Source organism: Ranitomeya imitator, chromosome 1 (genome assembly GCF_032444005.1).
Source record: "Ranitomeya imitator isolate aRanImi1 chromosome 1, aRanImi1.pri, whole genome shotgun sequence".
Taxonomy (NCBI): Eukaryota; Metazoa; Chordata; class Amphibia; order Anura; family Dendrobatidae; genus Ranitomeya; species Ranitomeya imitator.
The window spans coordinates 717,288,693-717,315,753 of record NC_091282.1 but is presented as its reverse complement, the minus strand read 5'-3'; the positions used below and the strand labels follow the sequence as shown (position 1 = coordinate 717,315,753).

General features: G+C 44.3%; 1 protein-coding gene across 1 annotated transcript in view; it reads left to right on the top strand.

Moving 5' to 3' along the window:
* Positions 1-27,061, top strand: part of SPRED1 (sprouty related EVH1 domain containing 1) — an 87,593-nt gene that overhangs the window by 30,181 nt on the left and 30,351 nt on the right. Inside the window, exon 2 of the mRNA XM_069732493.1 lies at positions 21,630-21,804. Within this exon, the coding sequence (XP_069588594.1) occupies positions 21,630-21,804 (175 nt within the window). The remainder of the gene's footprint in view (positions 1-21,629; positions 21,805-27,061) is intronic.

Here is a 27,061-nt window from a genome sequence, read left to right as displayed (position 1 = left end):
CCCACGTGGTATATTGCCCAGCCACGTAGTATATTGTCCAGCCACATAGTATATTGCACAGTCCACGTAGTATATAGCACAGCCACGTAGTATATTGCCCAGCCACGTAGTATATTGCCCAGCCACGTAGTATATTGCCCAGTCACGTAGTATATTGCCCAGCTGCGTAGTATATTGTATGTAACAGGTTATAAAATAAACATATACTCACCATCCAAGGGCCCCTTGTAGTCCTGTCGCCTGTGAGCGGTGCACGCGGCAGCTTCCGGTCCCAGGGTTGGTATGAGTGCAGGACCTGTGATGACGTCGCGGTCACATGACCGTGACGTCATGGAAGGTCCTTCTCGCATAGCATCCTTAGCACCGGAACCTGCCGCTTGCACTGCCAAGGACAGCAGGTGACGGCGTAGGGTGAGAATAACCTTTTTTTATTATTCTTATTTGTAACATTAGATCTTTGTACTATTGATGCTGCATACGCAGCATCAATGGTAATAAGTTGGTCACACAGGGTTAATAGCTGCGTAACCGGAGTGCGTTACACTGCACTCCGGTAATGCTGACATTAACCATGTGTGAGGGCTGACTGGATGACTGGAGGGGAGTATGGAGCGGCCACTGACTGCGGGGAGGAAAGATTGGCCATATTGCCGCCGGACTGTGGCCGTCGCCGATTGGTCGTGGCAAAACGCCCATGACCAATCAGCGACTTGGATTCCATGACAGACAGAGGCCGCGACCAATTAATATCCGTGACAGACAGACAGAAAGACTGAAGTGACCCTTAGACAATTATATAGTAGATGTCTACAATTGAAGAAGTTTTTCCTTATCAAATATAATGATTTGCCTTTTCATATGGAAACCAAATTAAAGGGGTTGTCCCAGGAACAACCCTCCACATGCTCGGTATGATGGCCCTACTGTACCTCCCCCCTCAACCCCCATGGCAAAGTATGATGACCCCAACACAGTATGATTCCCTAACTGTAATTCTCACAAAAAGCGCTCCATACAGTATAAAGGCCTCCACAGCGCTCCATACAGTGTAATGGACCCACATAGTGCTCCATACAGTATAATGGCCACCGCATAGTGATCCATACAGTACAATTGTGCTCCATACAGTGTAATTCATAAATTTGAACTCCATTCAGACTGTTATACGTGGTGTTGATGTGTTATCATCTGTCTCCTCTCTCTTGAACCGCTTGATCTATGGTGGGGTTTTGCAGTCTATTTTTTTTCTCTGAGCTATGATCTACTCAACAAATACTTTTACGATTTGGAATTTTGCTCATAAATATTTTGTGTTACATTTAAACAGTGAGTGGAGCTCTCCAAATCCTCCTTTAGACCCTTCAAAATCTTGGGTGTTTCTGTTCAGGTTTTTCCTCTGAAATCTCCGGGTGAACAGATGCTTAGAGGTCACACGCAAAAGTGGTCTTTTCGGTAGAATTCTGGGAGGCACTGCTTTAGGGTATGTGCACACGTTGCGGTTTTTACTGCGAATCCGCAGCGTTTTTGACACTGCGGATCCGAAGTTTTCCATGCGGTGTACAGTACCATGTTAACCTATGGAAAACAAAAACCGCTGTGCCCATGCTGCGGAAAAAAACACGCGGAAACACTACGGTTTATTTTCCGCAGCATGTCAATTCTTTGTGGGGAATCCGCAGCGGTTTAACACCTGCTCCATATTAAAAAAAACGCAGGTGTAAAACTGCAGTAGAATCCGCACAAAAAACGCGGAAAATCCGCGATAAATCCGCAGGAAAAATGCAGTGATTTTGCCCTGCAGATTTATCAAAATCAGTGTGGAAAAATCCGCACACCAGGACGCAGCGTGGGCACATACCCTAAATGTTCCAGACTTTTCCATGTAATCTTTGGTTAGTATGTGATTATCGTAGAGCGTCATTCCTCTCTTATTGCCAACACTGCCCAGTCATATATTTAATTAATTTGCATGAAATACCACGCTTCCGATTTGGTGGCATCTGCATGGAAAATGAATATCAGTAAATTACTAGGAAAGAGGAGAACTTATGTTTAGGGGGTGACTGGATTGGCTAGCTCATTTCAATAGATAAGGCAGTTTCTATGCATTGGCTCTTAGGGAAGGGGGCTGGCTTAGCATTTGAAATTAGTTAGTCAGCCAGCCCCATTGATAGTATCCTCCCACCGTATGTCCAACCCAAACCAAAAGTGAGGCTGCCATAACTGGCACTGGTATCTGAAACCTTTGTTAATACAAATATATTAGTAAGTTGTAAATATTTAAAATTCAAAAACATCTAAAGACACATTTTGACAACCCTTTTAATGGATAAATTTTGGGCCAAACTACAGCGAATAGGTATAGTGTATTATATATATATGTGGCACCCCTAGGGGTATTTGCCACAAAAATAGTTACTGACAGTAAATGCAAATACTAAAACAGCAAGACTGCACTACCACCTCCGGCCAGAAGGGGGAGCTCCAGAGACTCCCCTTGATCCATTCTGGTCTGAGAGAACAACTGGCAGTTGGGCAGTTGGGCTAAGGAGCTGAAAGTGAGAGGTCATACAGTTGAATCTCTAACAGCCCTGTGACTGTTACCAGGCCTAAATCACCGGCCTGAGGAGAAGAGGGATAGAGAAAAAGGACATTGTGAGAACCGGGTAGCATTAATCACTACCCAGAACAGGCGCAAAGACGGATACCGGATCCGTGGCTGTATTCATTACATATAATACAGCAACCGGAAAAACGTGAGGTGATATCAGCTTCACTAGGGTCGGACGCAGCAACAGACACAGAGTTCAGCGGTACTCCTGGAGGGGGTAAGCCGATAAAAGGACTCGGGTTGCCCGTCGAACCAGGACCCGGAGGGGACAGATTGGGCCGGCAGCCAGTTCACATACAGCAGCAGGGCCACACAGATATTGCGTACAATAAGAGGCGAAGACCCCGGCAGGGTCAAAGTAACTCAGAGTTCCCATACAGACTCCGGTGACAGGACTGGTTGTAAATCCTTTTTTGTTAAAGTAAACTGGTTAAACGTTTCAGTGCCTCAGTCTTTCATTTGGACAATAGCCATCTATCCAGGATTGGGATCGTCACCGCTGGGAGAACCTGCTGCTGATCAAGTAAGTGCCTGTCCCCTCATGATACCCCTTACACTGTGCATTGCCTGAGGCCACAGCACCGAGTCAAGCCACCCGTGACACCCCCCTCAAGAGACAGACCCCATTGGTCCGGTGCTGGGTACCCCGGTCTCTTGGGCGTTACAATTGGCGTCACGAACAGAATCTAGCCAGCCCGTATACTGGGTATTGTGTGCCGTGATTGGAGCCCAAAACTGTGAAAACTTGGATGAAAAATCTTGAAAATTGACTTTATTAAAGAAAAATCCATTCCCCATTGAAAACTATTGAAAGTGACTTTTCCCCATTGGTTATAATGGAGTAAAGATGGCCGCCATCCCCTGAGGTAATCACTTCATAACCGTTAGGCACGAGACTGTTAATTGAGCTACGCCATCACCTGAGCCCCAGTCTAACTGAAAAACTTCAGAATCCGCCATTACAGAGCGCGGTGGGTGGGAGCAGCAGGGGGCGTGTCATTGTGGGCGGCACCAAGCTGAGCGCTCTGACATCAGAGCAAGGGGAAAATCGATCCTGCAGCACAGCGGAACGAATCTACACTATCCCGACGGAAGCGGAGGACCGGAAGGGTCCGGATTAACTAAGGGGGCACAGTATGTCGCAGCACGGAGACGCCGCAGCACCCGGCGACGCTAATGCAGCTGAAAGACAGAGTGTCGATAGAGAGTCCGGTAGCGCAGCGGTGCAAAGAGTGGCGCCCATCATGCCGGTGCTGATGCCATATACCCCGGGTGGCCCATGGCTTCCAATGTATGAAGGTGAGCCTAATACCCTTGATGATTTCAGAGAAAAGATGCTGGCCCATTTTGACATGTTCCCTGTGGGTGAAGTTCAGCGTGTTAGTCTCCTGATAATGCAGTTAAGTGGCCATGCTAAGCGAGAAGTCACAGCGTGGGCAGCTGATCTAAAAGGCACTGTTGAACGCATATTTGCTGGATTAAAAGCTACATTTGAAACCACTGCCAGCAGCAAAGCTAAAGTACGATTCTTTAATTGCAAACAAAAAGTTAATGAGGGCGTGAGAGACTTTGCCTTAAACCTGCAGGAAGCCCTTAAATCACTTACACTGGCTGAACCCATTTTTAACACCGGAGCGGATAAACTGCTAAGAGATCAATTTATTGAGGAACTCTACACCCCTTCTCACCGGGGGCATGTGAGCATGCTTGTTTTTAAGAACCCTGAATTGACATTTGCCCAATTAAAGGAGAGCGTTATACGTCTCCAGCTGGTAGAGGCACCTCGGGATCAGGATCCTGCGCAACTCATGGCAAAGGCTCCTCAACAACATGGAGTACCAGTGACATCAGCTATGTCCGGGGCCATTGCTAAGCCCCTGGGGCCCAGTACTAATGAGGCTCTTCAACAAAAGCTTGACTCTTTAACTGATGTTGTTGCTTCAATGGCTAAAACCATGCAGGAGATGAGAGGACCCAAGATGGAGTTGTCAAACCGTAGAGAAGGTGTTCCATGGATGAGACCCCGGAGATACCCGACATGGAGAGGACGACCCCGCGACCGCTACCAACCGGATGGACAGCCCATTTGCCGTTGTTGCCAGCAGCCAGGCCACTTTGCACGAGATTGTGATTTAAACGGGAATCCCCTGGGAATGCGGGCCGCTTCGCAGGAATGAACTTTCAAGGCCCAACACCCTGGCACGACAGGTACATCGGAGGACGACCCATTATCCCTATCGTGCTGGACGGAATGCCCCTCAACGCTTTGCTGGACACAGGTTCCCAGATTTCATCTATACCGTATATCCTTTATAAGAGGTACTGGGCTGATGCAGATATTGATAAAGGGCCCTCTGATGTTGAACTAGATATATGGGCCAGTAATGGTAAGTTGGTACCGAAACTAGGATTCAGGGAGATGACCATAAAGATTGGTAAAGTAGAATTGAAGAAACAGGGTATAATTGTTGTTGATGTTGACCGGCGGAACTGTGAACCAACTGTATTGATAGGAATGAATGTGTTAGAGAACTGCTTTTCCGAAGTCATTTCTGTCTTACAGCAAATTGCTGAAACTGCCCAATCCTGCCAGCAGAGAGTTCTCCGGAGGGAAATAAAAGTATTGATGTTAAGGCAACAGGTAGAAGTTGCAGGTGGAGAAATCGGCAGTGTGAGGGTAAGTGATCCAACGTCTATTGTAATCCCACCAAAAACAGAAATGCTGGTATGGTGTAGAGCAGCCATTGGTACTAAGGGACGAGATTATCAAGCCTTAATAGAACCAGTGTACACCGACAGCAGGCCCACTATACTCACAGCACGAGGGATAGTCGAGGTACACCGGGGACGAGTGCCGGTACGACTTTTGAACTGTGGAGAGGAAGAGGTTACTTTGCCAAGGTATGCTACAATGGCAAAGCTATATACTGTTGACAACAATGCCATCACAACCATTGAGCCCTTAGAACCAACCTGTCAGGTGGAAGGCAATGGCTCAGATGGAGAAATGGAGGATTGGTGCCAACAGCTACACGTGGGCATAAATTCAACACCTACCCATCAAAAACAAGGGGTGTATAGGCTAGTGACGGAATATGAACAAGTCTTCAGTAAACACCCATTGGACTTCGGACGGATAGAAGGGGTAGAACACACAATCCCCACCAGTGACCATCCCCCAATAAAAGAAAGATATAGACCCATACCGCCCGCTCACTATCAATGTGCAAAAGATATGCTGAGGGAGATGAAACAGGCCGGGGTAATAAGAGACAGCTGTAGCCCCTGGGCGGCCCCTCTAGTGATTGTCAAAAAAAAGGACGGAACCATGAGAATGTGCGTAGACTACCGGAAGATTAATAACATCACCCATAAAGACGCCTACCCCTTGCCTAGGATAGAAGAGTCCTTAACTGCTTTGAAATCTGCTAATTATTTTTCCACCTTAGACTTAACAAGTGGGTATTGGCAAGTCCCTGTGGCTGAGCGAGATAAGGAAAAGACGGCATTCACCACACCAATGGGTCTATGTGAATTTAATCGCATGCCGTTCGGACTCTGCAACGCATCCGGTACCTTCCAGCGGCTGATGGAATGCTGCCTCGGACACAAGAACTTCGAGACCGTCCTCCTGTACCTAGATGATGTGATCGTCTACTCAAAGACTTACGAACAACACTTAATAGACCTGGCAGAAGTGTTCGAAGCCTTATCCAGGTATGGCATGAAAGTCAAGCCATCCAAATGTCACCTTCTCAAGCCAAAGGTACAGTACCTGGGACACATCGTGAGTTCGGAGGGAGTAGCACCAGATCCCGAGAAAATAAGCGCCATAAGGGATTGGCCAAGACCGACCAGCGCAAAAGAAGTGAGACAATTCCTGGGATTGGTGGGTTACTATCGCAGATTTATAAAAGGATTTACCAAGTTGGCAGCACCCTTGCAAGACACCTTGGTAGGGCAGACGAAGAAACCTTCAAACCGAAACCCTCCTTTTCAGTGGAACGACAAAAGGGAAGACTCCTTTGAACAACTAAAGAAGGCACTAACCGGAGAAGAGGTTCTGGCATACCCAGATTACCATCATCCTTTCATCCTCTACACCGATGCCAGTAATGTGGGACTAGGAGCGGTGCTGTCACAAAAGCAAGAAGGTCGGGAGAAAGTCATCGCCTTTGCAAGTAGAAAGCTCCGGCCTACTGAAAGAAATTCAGAAAATTACAGCTCCTTCAAATTGGAACTACTGGCAGTAGTTTGGGCTGTGACTGAACGTTTCAAACACTATCTGGCCGCTGCAGAATTTATTGTCTATACTGACAACAATCCGTTGACCCACCTGGACACAGCCAAATTAGGTGCGTTAGAACAGCGATGGATAGCCCAGTTATCTAATTACAACTTCAAGATCAAGTATCGAGCAGGTCGCAAGAATGGAAATGCCGATGCCCTATCCCGGATGCCACACTTGAGAGATGTAGAAGAAGAAATGGGGGAGCTTGAAGAAATTGAACTACCAGCCTTCCATCATCCCAAGGCAAAACATCATCAGTCAAGTACCTATCAGAAACAACAAGAGGTGAATTTAAATCCGTTAGCACACCATAGATGGGCTGACACCCAAGACAGCAATCCGGCTGTGAAGTTGGTGAAGGAATTGTTAACTGAGCAAAGTGCATATCCCGATGAGGATGCCCCAGAAGAGACGCATCAACTCTGGAAAGAGAGAGGCAAAATGTTCCTGTATCAAGGGAAGCTCTGTAGAAGGTACACCAATCCGAAAACACATGAATTGGTTTGGCAGATTATCGTGCCTAAACAAGATGTGAAGATGGTCCTCGAAGCTTACCATAATGGTGCTGGTCACTTCGGTTGGAAAAAGTTAGAAGTACTTCTAAGAGAAAGATTTTATTGGGTCGGGATGAGAAAATCAATCGAACAGTGGTGCAGAAATTGTGGCCCATGCAACCTCAGAAGAAACGATCAAAAGAACCAAAGAGCACCACTGCAGCCCATAATCACCAAACAACCACTTGAACTTGTAGCCATTGACCACGTGAAGTTGACACCAAGCCGGTCTGGCTATGTCTATGCCTTAACCATCGTGGACCATTATTCACGCTTCTTGGTAGTAGTACCCGTAAAAGATCTGACAGCAAAAACAGCAGCCAAAGCATTCCAAACGTACTTTTGTAGACCCCATGGATATCCGGAACAGGTTCTCACCGACCAAGGTACAGCCTTTGAATCAGAGATCTTCAGAGAATTCTGTAATATGTATGGTTGCAAAAAGATCCGGACGACGGCCTATCATCCACAAACAAACGGCTTATGCGAGAAGATGAACCATATTGTAATAGAACTACTAAAGACTTTACCTGAGGCAGAAAGGAATCAATGGCCAGAGAAATTGCCTGACTTGGTGGATCTGTATAATCATGTCCCGGTGAGTTCCACCAATTGCACCCCAGCTTACCTTATGCGTGCAAGACCCGGCCAATTACCAATCGATCTAGAAATGGGAATTCTGAAACCAGACGCAGAAGTCCAAGACTCCAATTGGGATATCATACGGCAAAAGCAGTATCGCCAAGTGCAAGAGAGTGTGGAAAGAAGCCTTCAGCAAACTAGAGAAAGACAAGAGCGAACTTTCAACCAGAATGCTCTAGCGACCCCATTAAGACCGGGTGACCAAGTGCTCAAGAGAAATCGTCGAACCAATAAACTGGACAATCAGTGGGAAGCCGTACCCTACACAGTTTTACCAACAAGAGTGGATAATCCTAAAATGTGTCTCATTAGCAAAAACGGAGGCTTAACATCTGTACTAGTGTCAAGAGACCATCTTAAATTATGTCCGGAAGCATTGAAAGAGCCAGACGTTGTCCAGCCAGAACCAGAAGTTATTCAACCCATACAGGTTCAACCAGTAAAGGAAAAAGAAGAGGAAGTGTATCACACCTGTATAGGAGACTTTCCCAAAACCCTACTAACATACCATGGTGCAGTAGTGGTTCCCATGGTGGCCTTTTACCCAACACCGAACCCAATACCAGAAGTCCCAAGACAGGAAGAGGCTGGCCCCGTACTACAGGAGGTTCCAGGCCAGGAAGAACAGATTCCTGGTCAGAGTAATCCCATTCACGGTGGACTTGCCAACTCCATAGTCGTGGAATTATCTTTAGCAGAGCGGGCAGATACTACATCCGCAGTAGACAGTAGTACACCACATGAAGAGACACCGCTATTACGTAGATCACAGCGTAGTACCCAGGGTCAATTACTGGCCAGGTATGCAGATTACCAACTATAAAGCTCATAATGTGAATTGTATATATGTTATGCCGTCTATAGTTAAACAGAAAATGTAGTATAGTCATTGTTATCAGTCTGCAACGTTTAAGCCCAGTGCCTACAGAGACTTGTCTGTATGAACTTCTTGCATATTCTTGAACTTTTTATCAGCCCGGAGGCACTAAATCAAAGCTCCGGAAAGACTGCTTTTTGAACTTTGCTTTTTGCTCTTTTTGAACTTTCTTTAGACTTTATATTGATAACTCCGTTGGAAAAATGGAACTAAATTCCTGGACACTAAGTACAGTGCCTTTCCTAATACCTTCAAGGAAAGAACTGTATTAATGGACGCTATTTGAAGTGACTTTTTACAGAACTATATTTTTGTTTCCTTGAGTGGTTTTTGTAACTTTTCATTTTTAAGACTCTGTACATATTAATTGTTATTTCAAAATGTTATTGTCCCACAGTCCCGGAGTACTGTTCTTAACTAAGGGGGAATGTGGCACCCCTAGGGGTATTTGCCACAAAAATAGTTACTGACAGTAAATGCAAATACTAAAACAGCAAGACTGCACTACCACCTCCGGCCAGAAGGGGGAGCTCCAGAGACTCCCCTTGATCCATTCTGGTCTGAGAGAAGAACTGGCAGTTGGGCTAAGGAGCTGAAAGTGAGAGGTCATATAGTTGAATCTCTAACAGCCCTGTGACTGTTACCAGGCCTAAATCACCGGCCTGAGGAGAAGAGGGATAGAGAAAAAGGACATTGTGAGAACCGGGTAGCATTAATCACTACCCAGAACAGGCGCAAAGACGGATACCGGATCCGTGGCTGTATTCATTACATATAATACAGCAACCGGAAAAACGTGAGGTGATATCAGCTTCACTAGGGTCGGACGCAGCAACAGACACAGAGTTCAGCGGTACTCCTGGAGGGGGTAAGCCGATAAAAGGACTCGGGTTGCCCGTCGAACCAGGACCCGGAGGGGACAGATTGGGCCGGCAGCCAGTTCACATACAGCAGCAGGGCCACACAGATATTGCGTACAATAAGAGGCGAAGACCCCGGCAGGGTCAAAGTAACTCAGAGTTCCCATACAGACTCCGGTGACAGGACTGGTTGTAAATCCTTTTTTGTTAAAGTAAACTGGTTAAACGTTTCAGTGCCTCAGTCTTTCATTTGGACAATAGCCATCTATCCAGGATTGGGATAGTCACCGCTGGGAGAACCTGCTGCTGATCAAGTAAGTGCCTGTTCCCTCATGATACCCTTTACACTGTGCATTGCCTGAGGCCACAGCACCGGGTCAAGCCACCCGTGACACCCCCCTCAAGAGACAGACCCCATTGGTCCGGTGCTGGGTACCCCGGTCTCTTGGGCGTTACATATATATATATATATATATATATATATATATATATATATATATATATATATATATACAGTGTATGTATATATGTGTGTATATATATATATATATATATATATATATATATATATATTATAAAACTTGAGTTTCATAGGAGCAATGTGAATGGTCTCCTAGATGATATATGTGAAAGTTGTATTGTACCATGTGTGAACTTGGAAAGGAGAACCAGGATTTCGTTCCTCATGTGCTCGCTTATGGTGTAAGTTAACCACCTTGGGGGTGCCCACTAATTCTGAGACACACTGTTGGTATTTTTCTATAGTGATTCCATATGGTATCAAATGGAAATGCTCGGTCTGCAGTTCAGCAGATGCAATTTAGGCGGCACAGTGTTTCCTATAAAGTCATTTCAGGAATATTTTTGGAAGGAGATACAGTAGTTTAGTGTGTGTTCTTCCCGGATGTGTCTCCCGCTCGTTACATATCCCTCAGTGTTCATAGTTAACATATTTTTGACGTGTTATGTCTCCCAATGGATTTTCTTTATCATTGCTCTGTGCTCTTCCTCCTCTTTCTTCTTCCACTGCTCTATCCTCTCTTTCTTTCTCCACCATCCTGTTTGCACCCTCCACCCCAGCTTTTTTTTTTTACGCTTCTTTGCCATGAAATAAATCCCTGGTGTTGATAGAAAGCTGGTGGAAGGCGGGAGTTGGTTATGAAGAAATAGGTTAACCATTTGCCTGAGGGGTTTGAAAACAGACTGAAGAAAGTAAATGGGAGAAAAAACTTCCTGTTGTTTGTTTTATGTAATAGAAGAGAGACATGCAACTTTTTCTTAAAAGGAAGGGACAATGTTTTAACCTCTTGGCTGCTACATGTTACAACATTAGTGCATTTTGTACGTAACCCCTTCTCATGTACAGCACCATGGAATCAATGGTGCTATATAAATAAATAATAATAATAATTTTCCACTTAGCCATATATTTTTTTGTCTTGTTTTAATCTTTACTAGCAAATCAGTCACTTTCTATAATTTTTTTTTTGTATAATTTTTTATAAGTTTGTCAGTTTATTGCTTGCACAACATAGGCCATTAAAGGTAAAGCCATAAGCCAACTCTAAAAGTTAGGAGCTAGTAAAGACACAATATTGAGCCAGTTTTATAGTGCAAATTGGGTTGTGTGAATCTGGCCTTATATGTAATTGTAACCCATGCTGTATCTTCCTGTATAAATCTCTATTACCATTAGCTCTTGGGCTGAGATGTATATCTGTGACTGCTCCTGGCAGGAGAGGAAGCAGCGCTCTCCAGGCAGGAGAGGAAGCGGGGCTCTCCAGGCAGAAGAGGAAGCGGGGCTCTCCAGGCAGGAGAGGAAGCGGGGCTCTCCAGGCAGGAGAGGAAGCGGGGCTCTCCAGGCAGGAGAGGAAGCGGGGCTCTCCAGGCAGGAGAGGAAGCGGGGCTCTCCAGGCAGGAGAGGAAGCGGGGCTCTCCAGGCAGGAGAGGAAGCGGGGCTCTCCAGGCAGGAGAGGAAGCGGGGCTCTCCAGGCAGGAGAGGAAGCGGGGCTCTCCAGGCAGGAGAGGAAGCGGCGCTCTCCAGGCAGGAGAGGAAGCGGCGCTCTCCAGGCAGGAGAGGAAGCGGCGCTCTCCAGGCAGGAGAGGAAGCGGCGCTCTCCAGGCAGGAGAGGAAGCGGCGCTCTCCAGGCAGGAGAGGAAGCGGGGCTCTCCAGGCAGGAGAGGAAGCGGGGCTCTCCAGGCAGGAGAGGAAGCGGGGCTCTCCAGACAGGAGAGGAAACTGTGCTCCCCAGACAGAAGAGGAAGCGGCGCTCTCCAGGCAAGAGAGGAAGCGGCGCTCTCCAGGCAGGAGAGGAAGCGGGGTTCTCCAGGCAGGAGAGGAAGCGGGGTTCTCCAGGCAGGAGAGGAAGCTGCGCTCTCCAGGCAGGAGAGGAAGCTGCGCTCTCCAGGCAGGAGAGGAAGCTGCGCTCTCCAGGCAGGAGAGGAAGCTGCGCTCTCCAGGCAGGAGAGGAAGCTGCGCTCTCCAGGCAGGAGAGGAAGCTGCGCTCTCCAGGCAGGAGAGGAAGCTGCGCTCTCCAGGCAGGAGAGGAAGCTGCGCTCTCCAGGCAGGAGAGGAAGCTGCGCTCTCCAGGCAGGAGAGGAAGCTGCGCTCTCCAGGCTGGAAAGGAAGCTGCGCTCTCCAGGCAGGAGAGGAAGCGGCGCTCTCCAGGCAGGAGAGGAAGCGGCGTTCTCCAGGCAGGAGAGGAAGCGGGGCTCCAGGCAGGAGAGGAAGCGGGGCTCTCCAGGCAGGAGAGGAAGCGGGGCTCTCCAGGCAGGAGAGGAAGCGGGGCTCTCCAGGCAGGAGAGGAAGCGGCGCTCTCCAGGCAGGAGAGGAAGCGGCGCTCTCCAGGCAGGAGAGGAAGCGGCGCTCTCCAGGCAGGAGAGGAAGCAGCGCTCTCCACCAGGGCTGCTACCATTAACAGTATAGATGTAATTCTGAGCGATTGTATGAAGATTTTCCAGGAAAATCCTACTATAGATCCACATTTGTAGTCTGATTATAAACCTGATGGTAAGATCAGCTACATTAAAGCACCAAAAAATGTGTTTCCGTATGACCTGCAGAGAAATTTAGCATTTTCAAAGCTTATTGATTGTATCATGTCATATATTGTTCCTTGTTGTTTATGCAACACCTTCTGTGATTTTACACTCCAGCAGACCCCACCAAAAATTGTGGTTAGTGACCTCAATTAGGATTAGTCAGGATTGGCCTAGACGACACTGGCCATGGTGGAACTTTGCCAGTGTCAGAGGTCCGGCAGCACTTTCGGCAGTAGTGGAGATTACGCAATGGTTGGAAGGTGGTGACTTCATGGATTCATGTGGAAAATCTGTTTGTCTTGTACTTCTTTATGTAATTTTAAGGTTCAACGCATCCAGCAGAGCTGTGCACATGGAGTAGTTACAGGTCCTTATAGCAGTCTTTAATAGGTTTTTTTTCCTTGAAGCATGACATGTTCTGTTAGATATCATATTGCACATTGGTTTTCTGGATTCCGTATGAAATCAGAATGGTATAGATGTACAGTATGGCCCCATAAACTTATGACTACTGTGTTTGGATCTATATTTAATTTATGGAAATGTGATATAACTGTGTGTGAGAGCTAAAGTGCATTTATATTGAAAGTTTATAGTGAAGAAATGTTCCTAAGAACACTAGTTCGTTGGGCGAAATTATTTCTAAGCAGGCTTAAAGGGCATCTGTCTGTAAGATCTACCCTCCTAAGCCATCTACATGAGCATGTAGATCATAGAAAGTTGAATAAAATGATACCTTGATATCTGCAATCCGATGTCTTGTTCCAGAGAAGTCCACATTTTTCTTAATATGTAACTAAGCTATTAAGATCTATGGGTCGGCCATAGCTCTCTCTCTGAAACTCCGCCTCCAGATATTATTTTAAATTAAAAGTGGCCTCACCAGTGTGAGACATGTAGATCAGAAGAGCAGACTGTCAGTCATTACATGTCTCACACTTTTAACTCCTTCTTTCATTTACAATAATCTGTGGAGGCAGATTTTTGGAGATTTGTGTCCGGACCATAGATTTTAACAGCTTATTTAGATACTAAAAAAATGTGGATTTATCTGGTATAAATCATCTGATTTCAGATATTGAAGGTAACATTTGATATAACTTTATCCTACTGACAGATTCCCATTAAAAATACATTTTCTCGGCAGCACACCATTCTGTGCAGCTAGGACTTGTGCTGTCGAGAACAGTGGCAGCCTATGTGCACTAAACGATCTATTACTAATCTATTACAGATTGTTCGGTGAGCATCTTAATGAGTGGTCTGCCTGTCTAAACAGGCTATTAAAGTGGACAACCCCTTCATGATCAATATGTTTGTCGCCCCATGACATAACAAAGCCTATACTCGCCTTCCGTGCCGGCGCCGTTCCCACGGTGTCGGCACTCTCATGGGGCTGCCGTGCGTTTGTTGCGACGCCGATACCCAAACAGCACTGGATCCCTGGTGAGAATGAGTGCCGATACTGAGGGAGCTACTCCAGCACGGGAAGGGAGTATAAGTTTTATTATTTTATTGGGGCCAAGGAAGGGATATGACAAGAAGTTGTCCAAGTAGTGGCCAGCTTCTTTATGGGCCAGTTGGTGGTGGTTTAGTGCCACCGGGCGGGACGTGTAAATGCACTTTAAGGGTACATTCCCACTGGCTGGATGCACAGCGGAAATCTCATTGACACACTGCAGAGAAAATCCGCAGCGGAAATAAAAGCTCTGGGTTTGAAATTTGCCGTTTCAAAGGCTGTTGCATTTTCTCAACAGGTTTTTGTGCCACTGAGGATTTTCCTTTGTTGGAGTTTATAGTTCAAAGGTCCCGTGGGATCATATCCTAATTTTCCCTTTTGTACTTTGACACCAGAAATGTAACCAGATCTCCTTATTTAGGAATATTTCCCTGTAACTCCACTATAGCATCTGTTCCTGCTCTTGATGGAGAAAAGAACAGAACGGAGAATTTACCATGCTTCCTGAGCCTTATTTAGAGACTGAATAAATCATTTGCCTCCTTAGTGGTTGTGCACTCCATTCCAAAACTAGCCTGAAAAAGTTCTCCGGAAACATTCAAAACGGTGAACATATGCAATTGTATGTAAAGACTTGCTGTTCATATGGCTTTCCACCGTCTTTTAACCGCTTGAGTTTCAGTAGACACCAAGCAGCTAACAAAGTGAGCTGAGCATTTTTCAGGCATGTTTTGCTCTGAAGACGCTCGACACTTCGAAATACACGTCAATGAAAAGGCTCAAAAGATGCCCGAAGCTTTTTCCCCAGTTTCTTGGCTTCAGAACCAGCTGGTGGAGTCTTCACTCTTGAATGGAGTATAAAACAAAAAAAACAGGAAAATTCCAATACTAAAGATTACCCAGAAATAATGGAAAAATTGGTAACAAAAAAAAACAACACTGTCTAAGCTACAGACAATTGCTCAGAAAACAATCTGAAAAATACAAAGAAAAATGCACAGGGACCACAAAAGCACCAGCTAGTTTCTGAAATGTCTTCCACTTGGAAACCTTGGTGAGTTTACCAGCATGTAATTGATGACGCTGATTTTTTTTTTTAATGTGGTTTTTGGAGTGGATTCTACTACAAAATCCACATCAAAAGTGGTTACTCATATTTTTTTTAATAAGCTTCCTATTAATTTCAACAGGTAAACTTGCCTATAGTGCACATGGTGATTTTTATTTTTCAACATGGAGAAAAGAAGCAACTTGTTTCCTTTCGAGAAAAATTCTTTCAATTCGACAAATGAATCACCCGAAGAAGGGAAAAAAAATACAAAAATAAAACCCCCATGCCAAATAACTTATCTTTTATATAGATTTTGTCTGTCTGAGTATCTATGTAAAGAAATTCTTAAAACAATCTCCATGTGAATATTCCATTAATACTAAGAATCTGGAAAAATGAAAGCCCATAAACAAAAACTGCTTTGAAAACGGCACAATAAAACCCTTGATTTTCAAATGTATTTTTTTTTTTTAAAGCCTGAAAGATCTACATAAAAAAAAAACGTGTGTGAATAAACCTTTGTCATTAATTTGAAAAGCTTGTAGTTGGTACCGTAATTTCCAGCATATACATTGGTAATGTCCATACTCGGATTGTTCTAGTCTCCGCACTTGTTCTGTTGAGGTATCGGTGGCCCTTTGCGCATGCATCTGACCCTGTTCTGTACTCATTTCCTAGCTCCTGGCTGTAAATGAATGAGACAAGGATACACAGAGCTTGCCATTCAGCCTTCCTGCAAGAAAAGTGCACGCAGCAGAATTGAAGGAAATAGACTGGCAAACACTGGCACCTTTCAAAATATTACTGCAAAGCCATGGGCATAAACAAGAGTATGAGATAACCCCTCTGTCGGATGCCAGCAGACAGCCACCACAATATAATAGACTCTACATGCTTTACACGCATGTCACTGAGGTTCACATTCTAAGCAACCGTCCATTAAGAAAACATCATGTTGCCATTTAATTTTTTTGGGGGGGTGAATTGACACTGGATTTTTATTTTTTTTTATCACCTGGATTAAACTTGTTGAATGCATAGATGGAAGAGCTCTTGCCATTCTTTATCTTAACAGATTCAAACAATCAGGAGTTTGGTTCTGGTTGGTAGGTATGTTTCACCGAGGTGGCTGGCGTCGGTGATGTAAGTCCCAAGAGTAGTGTGCCAGTAAAAATAAGTCACTTAGATGGTTTTATTTTGTCTGGATTTTGGGTCTGGGATATAGGAGTGACCAAAAGAGCCTGGGTGGGAAAGGTCACTCCCACCATACTCTAGTCTGGTTCTTACAGGCATAATAAAAGGCAGTTTGACTAGCTTATGGGTGGTGCTGGAGGGGTAGTTGTGCTGAGGTTGGAGAAAGACTGAGCTACTGATTAGTCTGTTATAGCCTGTGAGGTTCTTGTGATACCGAGTTGGTTAAACCATTTGATTTATGTTTGCCTTACCCAAAAAAATCAACTGTTTTTCCTATTTATTTGTGCTGAAAAAGGCTGCCTTCATTTTGTGGTTGAGAACTTTATGAAGAATGATAAACTTCATATAATGGTCAGTTTTTGCTCTTAGTTTATTCCCTCTGCTCCCCTGAATACGATAATCTTTTTTTTTTTTTTTTTTAAGTTTGCCATACAGTTCCAGAGATATGGACAGTTTTACTTAGTTCATTTTTTGGTCTTTAATAAGTGGGCATGCTTACAGAATAACAATGCAGCGCAGCCTAAATACACACCCCAGATGATCTTGTGTGTCATGCCTTATTGGTACAGACCATAGAAACTACCACTTAAAGGGTTTATCCACTATTAGGACAACCCCTTCTTGATCTAAATGTTTGGCCCCAATAAAATAAAAAGGCCTGTACTCCATTCCCGTGCTGGCGCCATTCCAGCAGTGTCGGATCTCGTGTTCCCGAACCTTCGTGAGGTTATGATATGGAAGCCCAGCTCCTAAATTAGCTCTGGCGTCACTGTCCCTGCCTTTTGTCGAATTGAACATGAAAATGAAGTGCGGGCTGCAGCTGATCTCTGACTACGTCTTCATGTTCAATTCGACAAGTGACGGTGATTGGTGACGCCAGCGCTGATTCCTCCCAGGGAATAGAGGAGACAATGGATCAGGGTGTAGATGACTCTGATATGACAGCATAGTGGCGCAGGATTATTGTAGCTTGTACTTTTATGAGATGGGTTTTGGGGTTGATCTTGAAGCTTTCAAATGTGTCTGATATTTTGGGGTAATGAAAACTATAATATAGGGAGAATGCACAGGAGAAATCTTGAACAAGATTTTTTGAGAAGCAGATAAAGGTCTATGGAGGACTGGAGATTGTTTGGAGAGGCAACAGAAGATTCAGATAGAGATGAATTGATTGGACAGTTATGGACCTTTAATATCAGGTCGGCACCTATCAAATTTAATATAAACTATATAGATAGCTTAAACTAAACTTTATCAGCTAATTGTTAATGAGAGAGATCACACTATATGCTTCCGTATGTATTTTTGGATTCTCGTAGCCATGAACTTGAATGGTGTCAGAGGTCTTGGCCCAATGTGCTTTATTGTTCATACAAATGGTATTCTTGGTAGAAGCATATCTGTTTTATTGGCGGTGGCTTATTTATTTTAGATGAGTCCTTGTATTTCTGGGAAATATTGGGAGTGACTAGAACGTGATTTCCTTTCTTTTGGAAGCAGGGTTGTGGAATAAAATATTTATCTGAAATGTCTTCATGGTAAAATGTTCCAACGCCAATGTCCAATTTTGACAAGGTTTTTTACCTTTTTGGAAATCAGGATTACTACGGTATGTTTTAACCTTTGTCTGGCAATTTTTTCTTTTGTTTTTTTCCTCCCATTTTCTCTAATGTAGTAATATAGCCACTTGATTGTATCACTTAAAAGGAATCCTCTAATTCTGAGTTTACTGATATTAGACATGTACAGATCTATATTGACATAATGTATTATTACTCAAACTAAAGACTCCCTAAGACTGTCCAATCCCGTACTTGACAATTATTTGGTGTACATGAGTGTAAGGCTGTGTGCACACGTTGCGTTTTTTTGCGGTTTTTTTGCGGTTTTTCCTGATAAAAACGCTATAAAACCGCAAAAAAAACGCATACAATAAGCATGCCATCATTTAGAATGAATTCCGCATGTTTTGTGCACATGATGCGTTTTTTTCCGCGACAAAAAAGCATCGCGGCAAAAAACGCAGCATGTTCATTAATTTTCCGTTTTTTTTTGAGGATTTCCCACTCCAAAATGCATTGGGAAGTGTCCGGAAAAAAACGCGTCAAAACCGCGGCAAAATCGCGGCAAAAACGCATGCGGATTTCTTGCAGAGAATGTCCGGAATTCTCAGGAATTTTCTGCAAGAAATCCTGAACGTGTGCACATAGCCTAAGGCTTCTTTTACACTTGCCGTGATTTTGCGGCCGCAATAGATTTCTATGGGGCCGCAGCAATGGGCCGTGAAAAAAGATCCAGCTTGCTCAATATTTTTCACGGCTTACGGACACGGCCCCCATTGTAAATCAATGGGGCCGCAAAACAATGGAAGGATGTTTTTGCGGTGTGCCATCACTTCCAGTTTTGCGGACCGCTGTTTTTTTTTTCCCCAATACTTTTGCTATAGTATTGGGAACTTGGAAAACGGCGATCCGCAGGGTTTTTTGAGGCCCGTTATTGCAGCAGACCTTGAAAATTGCGGCAATACGGCCTGCAGAAAAGACCCACTATAACAGGCCACAAAAAACACGGTATGTGTAAAAGAAGCCTAAGGTAGGAATATTTTCTGGTGAAGTGAAAAAGGAAATGAGAACAAAGCAGCAAGTGCAAAAATGGGGGGTGTTTTTTTTTTTTTTTTTCTTTTCTGTGGGTTTGGGAAACTTCTTTTGTGCCTCAATATTCACGTACCATTCATGGTATCGTCAATGCAGAAGCTAGTAAGAGGCTAGTAATTACCTACTCTGCTCTTGTGCCAATACGGTGCATTGTTGCTTCAGGAAAATAATCAAAGACCAACTCTGGCCTCTGGAGTGGTGCAGCATTGAAGAGGTGAGTAATATTTTTATTTTCTTAGTTCTCTTAAACTATTTTAAATTCTCAAATGGTCTCAGTCACTTTAGGCACAACTGATGGGAATTGCAAAGTGTTTATTACTTAAGTGACATTTCTTAGATGGAGAAATCGCTCAAAAAGTGCCAGACAATAGAGGTCTTAGGCTATGTGCACACGTTCAGGTTTTTTCGTGGTTTTTTCGCGGTAAAAACACTATAAAAACTCATTAAAATGCATACATTATGCATCCTATCATTTAGAATGCATTCTCCATGTTTTGTGCACATGATGCATTTTTTCCACGAAAAAAACGCATCGCCGTAAAAAAGCATGTTCATTAATTTTGCGGATTTTCTGTGTTTTTCCCGCTATTCTATGCATTTGGGAAAAACGCACCAAAAACGCATGAAAAAACGCATGCGGATTTCTGGCAGAAACTTCCGGTTTTTGTCAGGAAAATTTCTGCAAGAAATCCTGATATGTGCTGTTAACTTGCTGTCTACTCCCTGTTGGCAAGTGTAATACATCTCCAACAGCATACCCAATGAGATGGATTACAGTAAAGGGAGGTCTTTGTGTCTCTGCTCCTGCTCTCCTGCCTGCTCTCCTGCCTGCACTCCTGTCTGCACTCCTGTCTGCACTCCTGTCTGCACTCCTGTCTGCACTCCTGTCTGCTCTCCTGTCTGCTCTCCTGTCTGCTCTCCTGTCTGCTCTCCTGCTTGCTCCTCTGTCTGCACTCCTGCCTGCTCTTCTGTCTGCTCTCCTGCCTGCTCTCCTGCCTGCACTCCTGCCTGCACTCCTGCCTGCACTCCTGTCTGCACTCCTGTCTGCACTCGGAGTGCACTCCTGTCTGCACTCCTGTCTGCACTCCTGCCTGCACTGCTGCCTGCACTGCTGTCTGCTCTCCTGTGCTCTGCTGCCTGCTCTCCTGTCTGCTCTCCTGTCTGCACTCCTGCCTGCTCTCCTGCCTGCACTGCTGTCTGCTCTCCTGTGCTCTGCTGCCTGCTCTCCTGTCTGCTCTCCTGTCTGCACTCCTGCCTGCTCTCCTGCCTGCTCTCCTGCCTGCACTGCTGTCTGCTCTCCTGTGCTCTGCTGCCTACTCTCCTGTCTGCTCTCCTGTCTGCTCTCCTGTCTGCACTCCTGTCTGCTCTCCTGTCTGCACTCCTGCCTGCTCTCCTGCCTGCACTGCTGTCTGCTCTCCTGTGCTCTGCTGCCTGCTCTCCTGTCTGCACTCCTGTCTGCTCTCCTGTCTGCACTCCTTCCTGCTCTCCTGTCTGCACTCCTGTCTGCTCTCCTTCCTACTCTCCTGTCTGCACTCCTGTCTGCTCTCCTCTCTGCACTCCTGCCTGCTCTCCTGTCTTCTCTCCTCTCTGCTCTCCTGCCTGCACTCCTGGCTGTACTCCTGTCTGCTCTCCTGTCAAACTGCATACAGGCATTATTACTGAGGTAGGCTTTCAATTTATAGTAGCCAAACTATTAGACAACGGCAGGTGCTATGTATGCTAGGAAGTGAGTATTAGGAAGTTCCAGCACTTATCATCAATAGGTATACTTATGAAAAGGAATTGTTAACTTAAAAATATGGAAGGCAAGTTATACCACAGGAGAATGTTTTACCTTGTTAGAGGGAAAGAGGGCAGCAAGACCATGTATTAGGGGGTGTTATTGGGTTCATGTAAGATGGAGTGACAATTGTTTGATTACCCTATGTTTTCCATACATTGATGGCATGATATAATGGGACTCGTATTCCCTGATCTATTTACTATAGAAAATCTAAGGTGGACGTGCTGTGTAATCCTTTGTTCTTTAGAACGAGTTCTTGAGTACATATTTTTGTTGTGTCCACACACTTTCCGCCAGAAATTAATGAATTGCCAAGAGTAAGAATCACAACCCCAATTAAAGATATAGTGGAAATAGGTCAAAGGGGGTTTGCAATGTTCATCCACGTGTATCATTCTGCAACGTGGCATCTGGATATCTGATGACAACTCCGCAACTATTCCACAACATGTCAATTTACCCTAAAACCTGGGTTTAACGGTGAAGTATACATCCTAAATTTGGGATATTCTATCATGTGATGGTGCATAATATTCATCAATTCCTTTTCAGTGCAGGTTGCCCTTTTTTACCAGCCTCCAGCTCTGATCTTCTGTTTCTGTCTCTTGCAGTGACAGTTATGCACGCGTGCGAGCTGTGGTGATGACGCGAGATGACTCAAGTGGCGGGTGGTTGCCGCTTGCAGGAGGGGGACTCAGCTGTGTCACCGTGTACAAAACTTCCCACCCTGAGGATAACGGTAGTGCAGACTTTCTTGTCCATGGAGAGAGACTCCGAGATAAAACGGTGAGAGAAATTGCGCGAGGTGCTGCACTTATTGCACGAGTGGATGTCTTCTAATATAACATTATGTTGGTAACTGGGTGTCATCCATTATAAGTAAGGATGAGGGAACGTGCCCAGATAAGGCGTTATTCAATCATGCTCGGGTTCTAACAGAGTGATTTTGGCGTGCTCGAATACTATGTTCCCCGCGGCTGCATGTCGCGGGTGTTCGACAGCTACATCACATGCAGGGAGTGTCTAACAAACAGAGAATCCCTGCATGTGCGAGACATGCTCCGCGGGAACTCGAACATAGTATCAGAGCACGCCGAAAACACTCGGTTAGCACCTGAGCATTTTCCAAAAACACCTTATCCCAGCACGTTCCCTCATCACTAATTGAAAGTAGAATTTCAAGTCCCATGAACTGCCCTTTAGACTTTTAGACTGACACCAGATTGCCATGTCTGTCAGCCTCTATCTCCAACATTGACTGCAGAATACAGACTGTACACACTGATGGGTTTACTAAATTTAACCCCTTAATGACGGAGCCAAATTTGTGAAATCTGACCCAGTGTCAATTTATGTGGTAATAACTCTGGAATCCTTCAACAAATCCCAGTGATTTTGAGATTGTTTTTTCGTGACACATTATACTTTATGATAATGGTAAATTTAGGTTGATATGTTTTGTGTTTATTTATAAAAAATATCAGAAATTTGAGAAAAATGTAAAAGAATTAGCAATTTTCAAGCTTTGAGTGATTTTCCCTTTAATCCAGATCGTCATACCACAGCAAAACATTAATAACTAACATTTCCCTCATGTCGGCTTCACATCAGCACCATTTGTAAAATGTTCTTTTATTTTGTTAGCATTTTAGGAGGTTTAAAAATGTAGCAGTAATTTTTAATTTTTTCAAGAAAATTTACAAAATTAATTTTTTAAGGACCTATCCATGTTTAAAGTGCTTTTAGTGGACCCATATATTGGAAAACCCCCAAAACTTATACCATTTTAAAAACAGCACCCCCTGATAAATTGAAACAGGCTGTCAGGTAGTTTATTAACCCTTCAGGTGCTTTTCAGGAATTAATGCAAAGTGGCATGACAGAAATGAAAATGTGTATTTTTACCACCTAAATGCCTCTAACTTCTGATCAGGTTACAACAGCCGTCAGACTCTAAAGCCAGAATTTGGTTGTGAATTGCCATGGCAAACATCAGGACCACACAATCATGATCTCTGGGGGCCGATGGGGATACATAGGAAGCCCCCACACTCTGTTAACAAATTATAATGATGTTGTCACTATTGACAGTAGCATCTAAAGGTACCGTCACACATAACGATTTCTTTAACGATATCGTTGCTTTTTGTGACGTAGCAACGATATCGTTAACGAAATCGTTGTGTGTGACAGCGACCAACGATCAGGCCCCTGCTGGGAGATCGTTGGTCGCTGGGGAATGATCAGGACCTTTTTTTTGGTCGCTGATCACCCGCTGTCATCGCTGAATCGGCGTGTGTGACGCCGATCCAGCGATGTGTTCACTGGTAACCAGGGTAAATATCGGGTTACTAAGCGCAGGGCCGCGCTTAGTAACCCGATGTTTACCCTGGTTACCATTGTAAAAGTAGAAAGAAAAAAAAACACTACATACTTAAATTCCGGTGTCTGTCACGTCCCTCACCTTCAGCTTCCCGCACTGACTGTGAGCTACTTTAATGCCTGCACAAGGGGTAAGAGACATAGTGAATCAGAAGAACTATACTGCATTTCTCATTGGAGGTATTTGCTAATATTATTACACTGAAAAAGAGAATGGCCAGCACCTCCAATATTATTATTACAACTACTACATATTCAGATAGGATTTTAGAGATGGGAATACCTCTTTAATGTCTGAGATGGGAATACCCTTTTAAAGCACATGTTCCCCTCCATGAACCAACGGCTCCTGCAGACTTGGCCTTCATTGTAATACCTAAAAGGCCATCCATCTGAAAGACCACCATTATTTTTCTTGCGGTTGACACTATATAGAGGAAATGATCGGTCAATGAAACCGTTCATCTGTTTGCCATACATTTCAGGAGCCAGATTACCTGATGTATTTGGTAGAAGTTGGTGTGAATCGATTTGTAAACCCCCAATCCATCGGCCATGACAGTGTTCAGTGGCTATCGGTCAGGAGCAGGAGAACCGTCTCTTACCTAACCTCAACCACAGCTCTTGCTTTGATTAGTCAGCATAATAATCATTGAGGCGTGATACTTGCCAGGCCAGCTAATCAAAAGAAGAGCTGCGGCTGGTGTCAGGTAAGAGGTGGTTCTCCTCTCATGTCCAGCGGCCATAGCGATGAGCAAATCGATTTGCACAAATTTTAGCAATTGGTCATAATTATTGCTGCTAAAGATGCAAAGATGTCTAGCATCACGGCGGCAGCTACTTTTTCACATGGATGATTTTGACGTTGAATAACCTTCTTTATCTGCAGGAGTAGTAATTTTTAATTGTAGTACCGTACATGGATCCCGCTTCAAGAAAATATTCTTGTAGTCCTTGGTCACCATGCCTGTTGCGGCGTATTTGTCTCCATGGCGACAGTGCACTGTCTCCGACAGAGGATAATGAGTCTGTAGGAGACGGGCTGGTTGTGGTTGAAAGCTACGAGATCCTGCATGTCTGATCCCGTGTGCTGTGACAGCTAAAGGGCTTTGTTGGTCACATTTAGGATATGGGGTTAGTTCGGCAGGGATGTCCTAAATTGCAACGGTGAAAAGCCCTTCAACTAGATCTGTATGGGTCCACGACAGAGAGCTTTCCACCTTGTGTGTAATGTGTACTGGATGTAGCCCACAAAAAGTAAAGACATTCTGAAAAGTTATAGATACATGTGAGAAGATTATTGGTCAAGACTGTGACCTTGTGCCACCATTAATTTCCCGGATGAAAGGGCTTTAGTACAGCTTGGAAGATTTCAGTGTCTTTTAATACCCATGTGAGTAAAGCAGATTGATAACTTATCATCTAAAAGTTAATGTCTGACTTTATATTTAGCAAAACCAGAGACTTCGCAAGAAAGGTCAATACCAATCTACCAACAGCTTTTTTGGGGGTTGTTGTCCCTTGTCAGTGCAATGTAGGCTGCTGGCTGGCCAGTTGACACCTTTCACGGAGATCTAGGTGCTGCTTTATCTCCTTGTGGAGCTTTATAGGAAAAACAATGCCCTATGAAGGTATGCAAATTAGCTCTCCTCCAAAAGGTAAAGGTTGTTTTTTTAGTGCCACCCTGTACAGCTGTTGCAGGGGTTATCTCCTCGACATCATGAAAGATGTTAAACATTAAATTATAGGGTAGCTACAGGAGTTGGTAAAAATTTACTTCTGATGTCTCGTTCCATCGGTCAAGACAGTGCTTTTTGACCCCTGCACGGGAGCAGGAGTACTGCCTTTTACCTGCCGGCATCCTTGACTTTTGATTAACCATCCTAGCGCAATGTCAACGTCAGAGTGATGCCCACCAGCTTGGTCAATCAAAAGAAGAGCCATGAATATTGGCAGGTATGAGGCGGCATTCCCACTTTTATGCAGTGGCCACAGACAACTGTCGCGGCTGGCAGAATGGGTCATGTGTAAATCGATTGGTACCAACTCTAGTAGTACCTTCTATGCGCATTACAGAGCCAGTTGTCCTCCTCTAGAAGGAGAGCTAGGTCTCCCAACTCCAGCTTGGCAGACTCCATAATCCTAGAGATTAGTCATACAGGGAAGATCCCGGTTGGTGATCAGCAATAATCTCCCTTTGTGGACCTGTTGGCCGTGGATTATTTGAACGGCCATTTAGTTGAAGGGTTTTTCCAACCTTCTAAAGTGAGGCATGTTGCTTCGCTTAAAGATTTCTACGTTTCTGTAGGTGAAGATGATACTTTTTGCACTCCATTAACTCCTACTTCACTCTTGAGGTTACCTGTATTAATTTTTGTATGGAGATTTGAAGCTGATGGGCAGTTTTATTGCATATTTTGAATAGGTTACATGAATACCAGGAGACGTCTGCACAGTTCTGCTCTTTGCAGATTTACAGTGGACGTATTGATTATTATCAGCATAGTCTGTGGAAGAGCAGGATTTTATGAGCCTGTCTGGAGAGGCGGCTTTTACCAGCCGCGTCCCGCTGTGGATTTCCCATCAGTAAATGCAATGATCTAGTTAATCAAACAAGCAGATCTCACTTACTATGGCCTCTTGTAAAAGTCTATCCCCAACCCCCCACGCTCCCATGACACCCCTCAGAGTGCTTAAGTAAGTCCCTGAAATCTTTAGCCCTTTTCCAGTCATTTTTCCCATCAGGTGAAGTAACGCTCTTATGTTTTTGTAGTAATTATTGATTTTAGCACTGGTGATCAGAAGTTGTTAGATGACTGTTTTGGTATTTCCACATACTCGAGAGCACATTAATATCAAGATGAAATCAAGGATTCATAGTAAATTGTCATTTTTTTTAGTTATAAGTTGTATTTGATATAATGGGGAAATATAATTATTTTGGAACATTTCAATCCTTCCCACCCATAAATTGACTATATACAAGTCACAGAACCACTTTATTTTGGAGGGGGTTTATTAAACATCTCATCTATTTGTTGGCCTCCAGATTTTAAGGTAGTGAGGGACCTTTGGGCGAAAATAGATATCTGGCATATTGGATCTCAACATGCCCCATCTTTTATTCACCCCTGCGGTCAAGCTGATGCGAAGGCATGCCGTGTGTGTCGACATTATTTGGTCATAGTATGTGCTTTACATAGATTCTTGTACCGCATTCAGCAATATGATGAAATATATAAACAATAGTTGGTTATTGCTGTGAGATATGAAGTAGTATTTCAGTTGGAGATTTACTTGGCTAAATGCACCAGAATTCTGACTGTCGGCAAAATTATGTGAGGTGATGGTAAGAGGAGCTGATCAAACTGATATAGATTTTAGTGGAAAAAGTTTCAGTAAAATTTATTTTAGCCGTTAAAATCCCTAATGTTTATCTGTATGTAAGTCCAGTAGGCGGTCCTTTCACAGTGATTGGCTGTCTTCCTTGTAGGACCGCCCGCTGGACTCATAAGCATACAAGGTATTTCAATGTGTAAAAAACAAGTGATGCAAAATTTTCTCCAACAGACATATTCATGTTCAGCTTCTCCTCTATAATTATCTGTCCACAGATCGTCCTTCATGTATAATGCTACACGTCCCCTTTAATTTGCGCTCC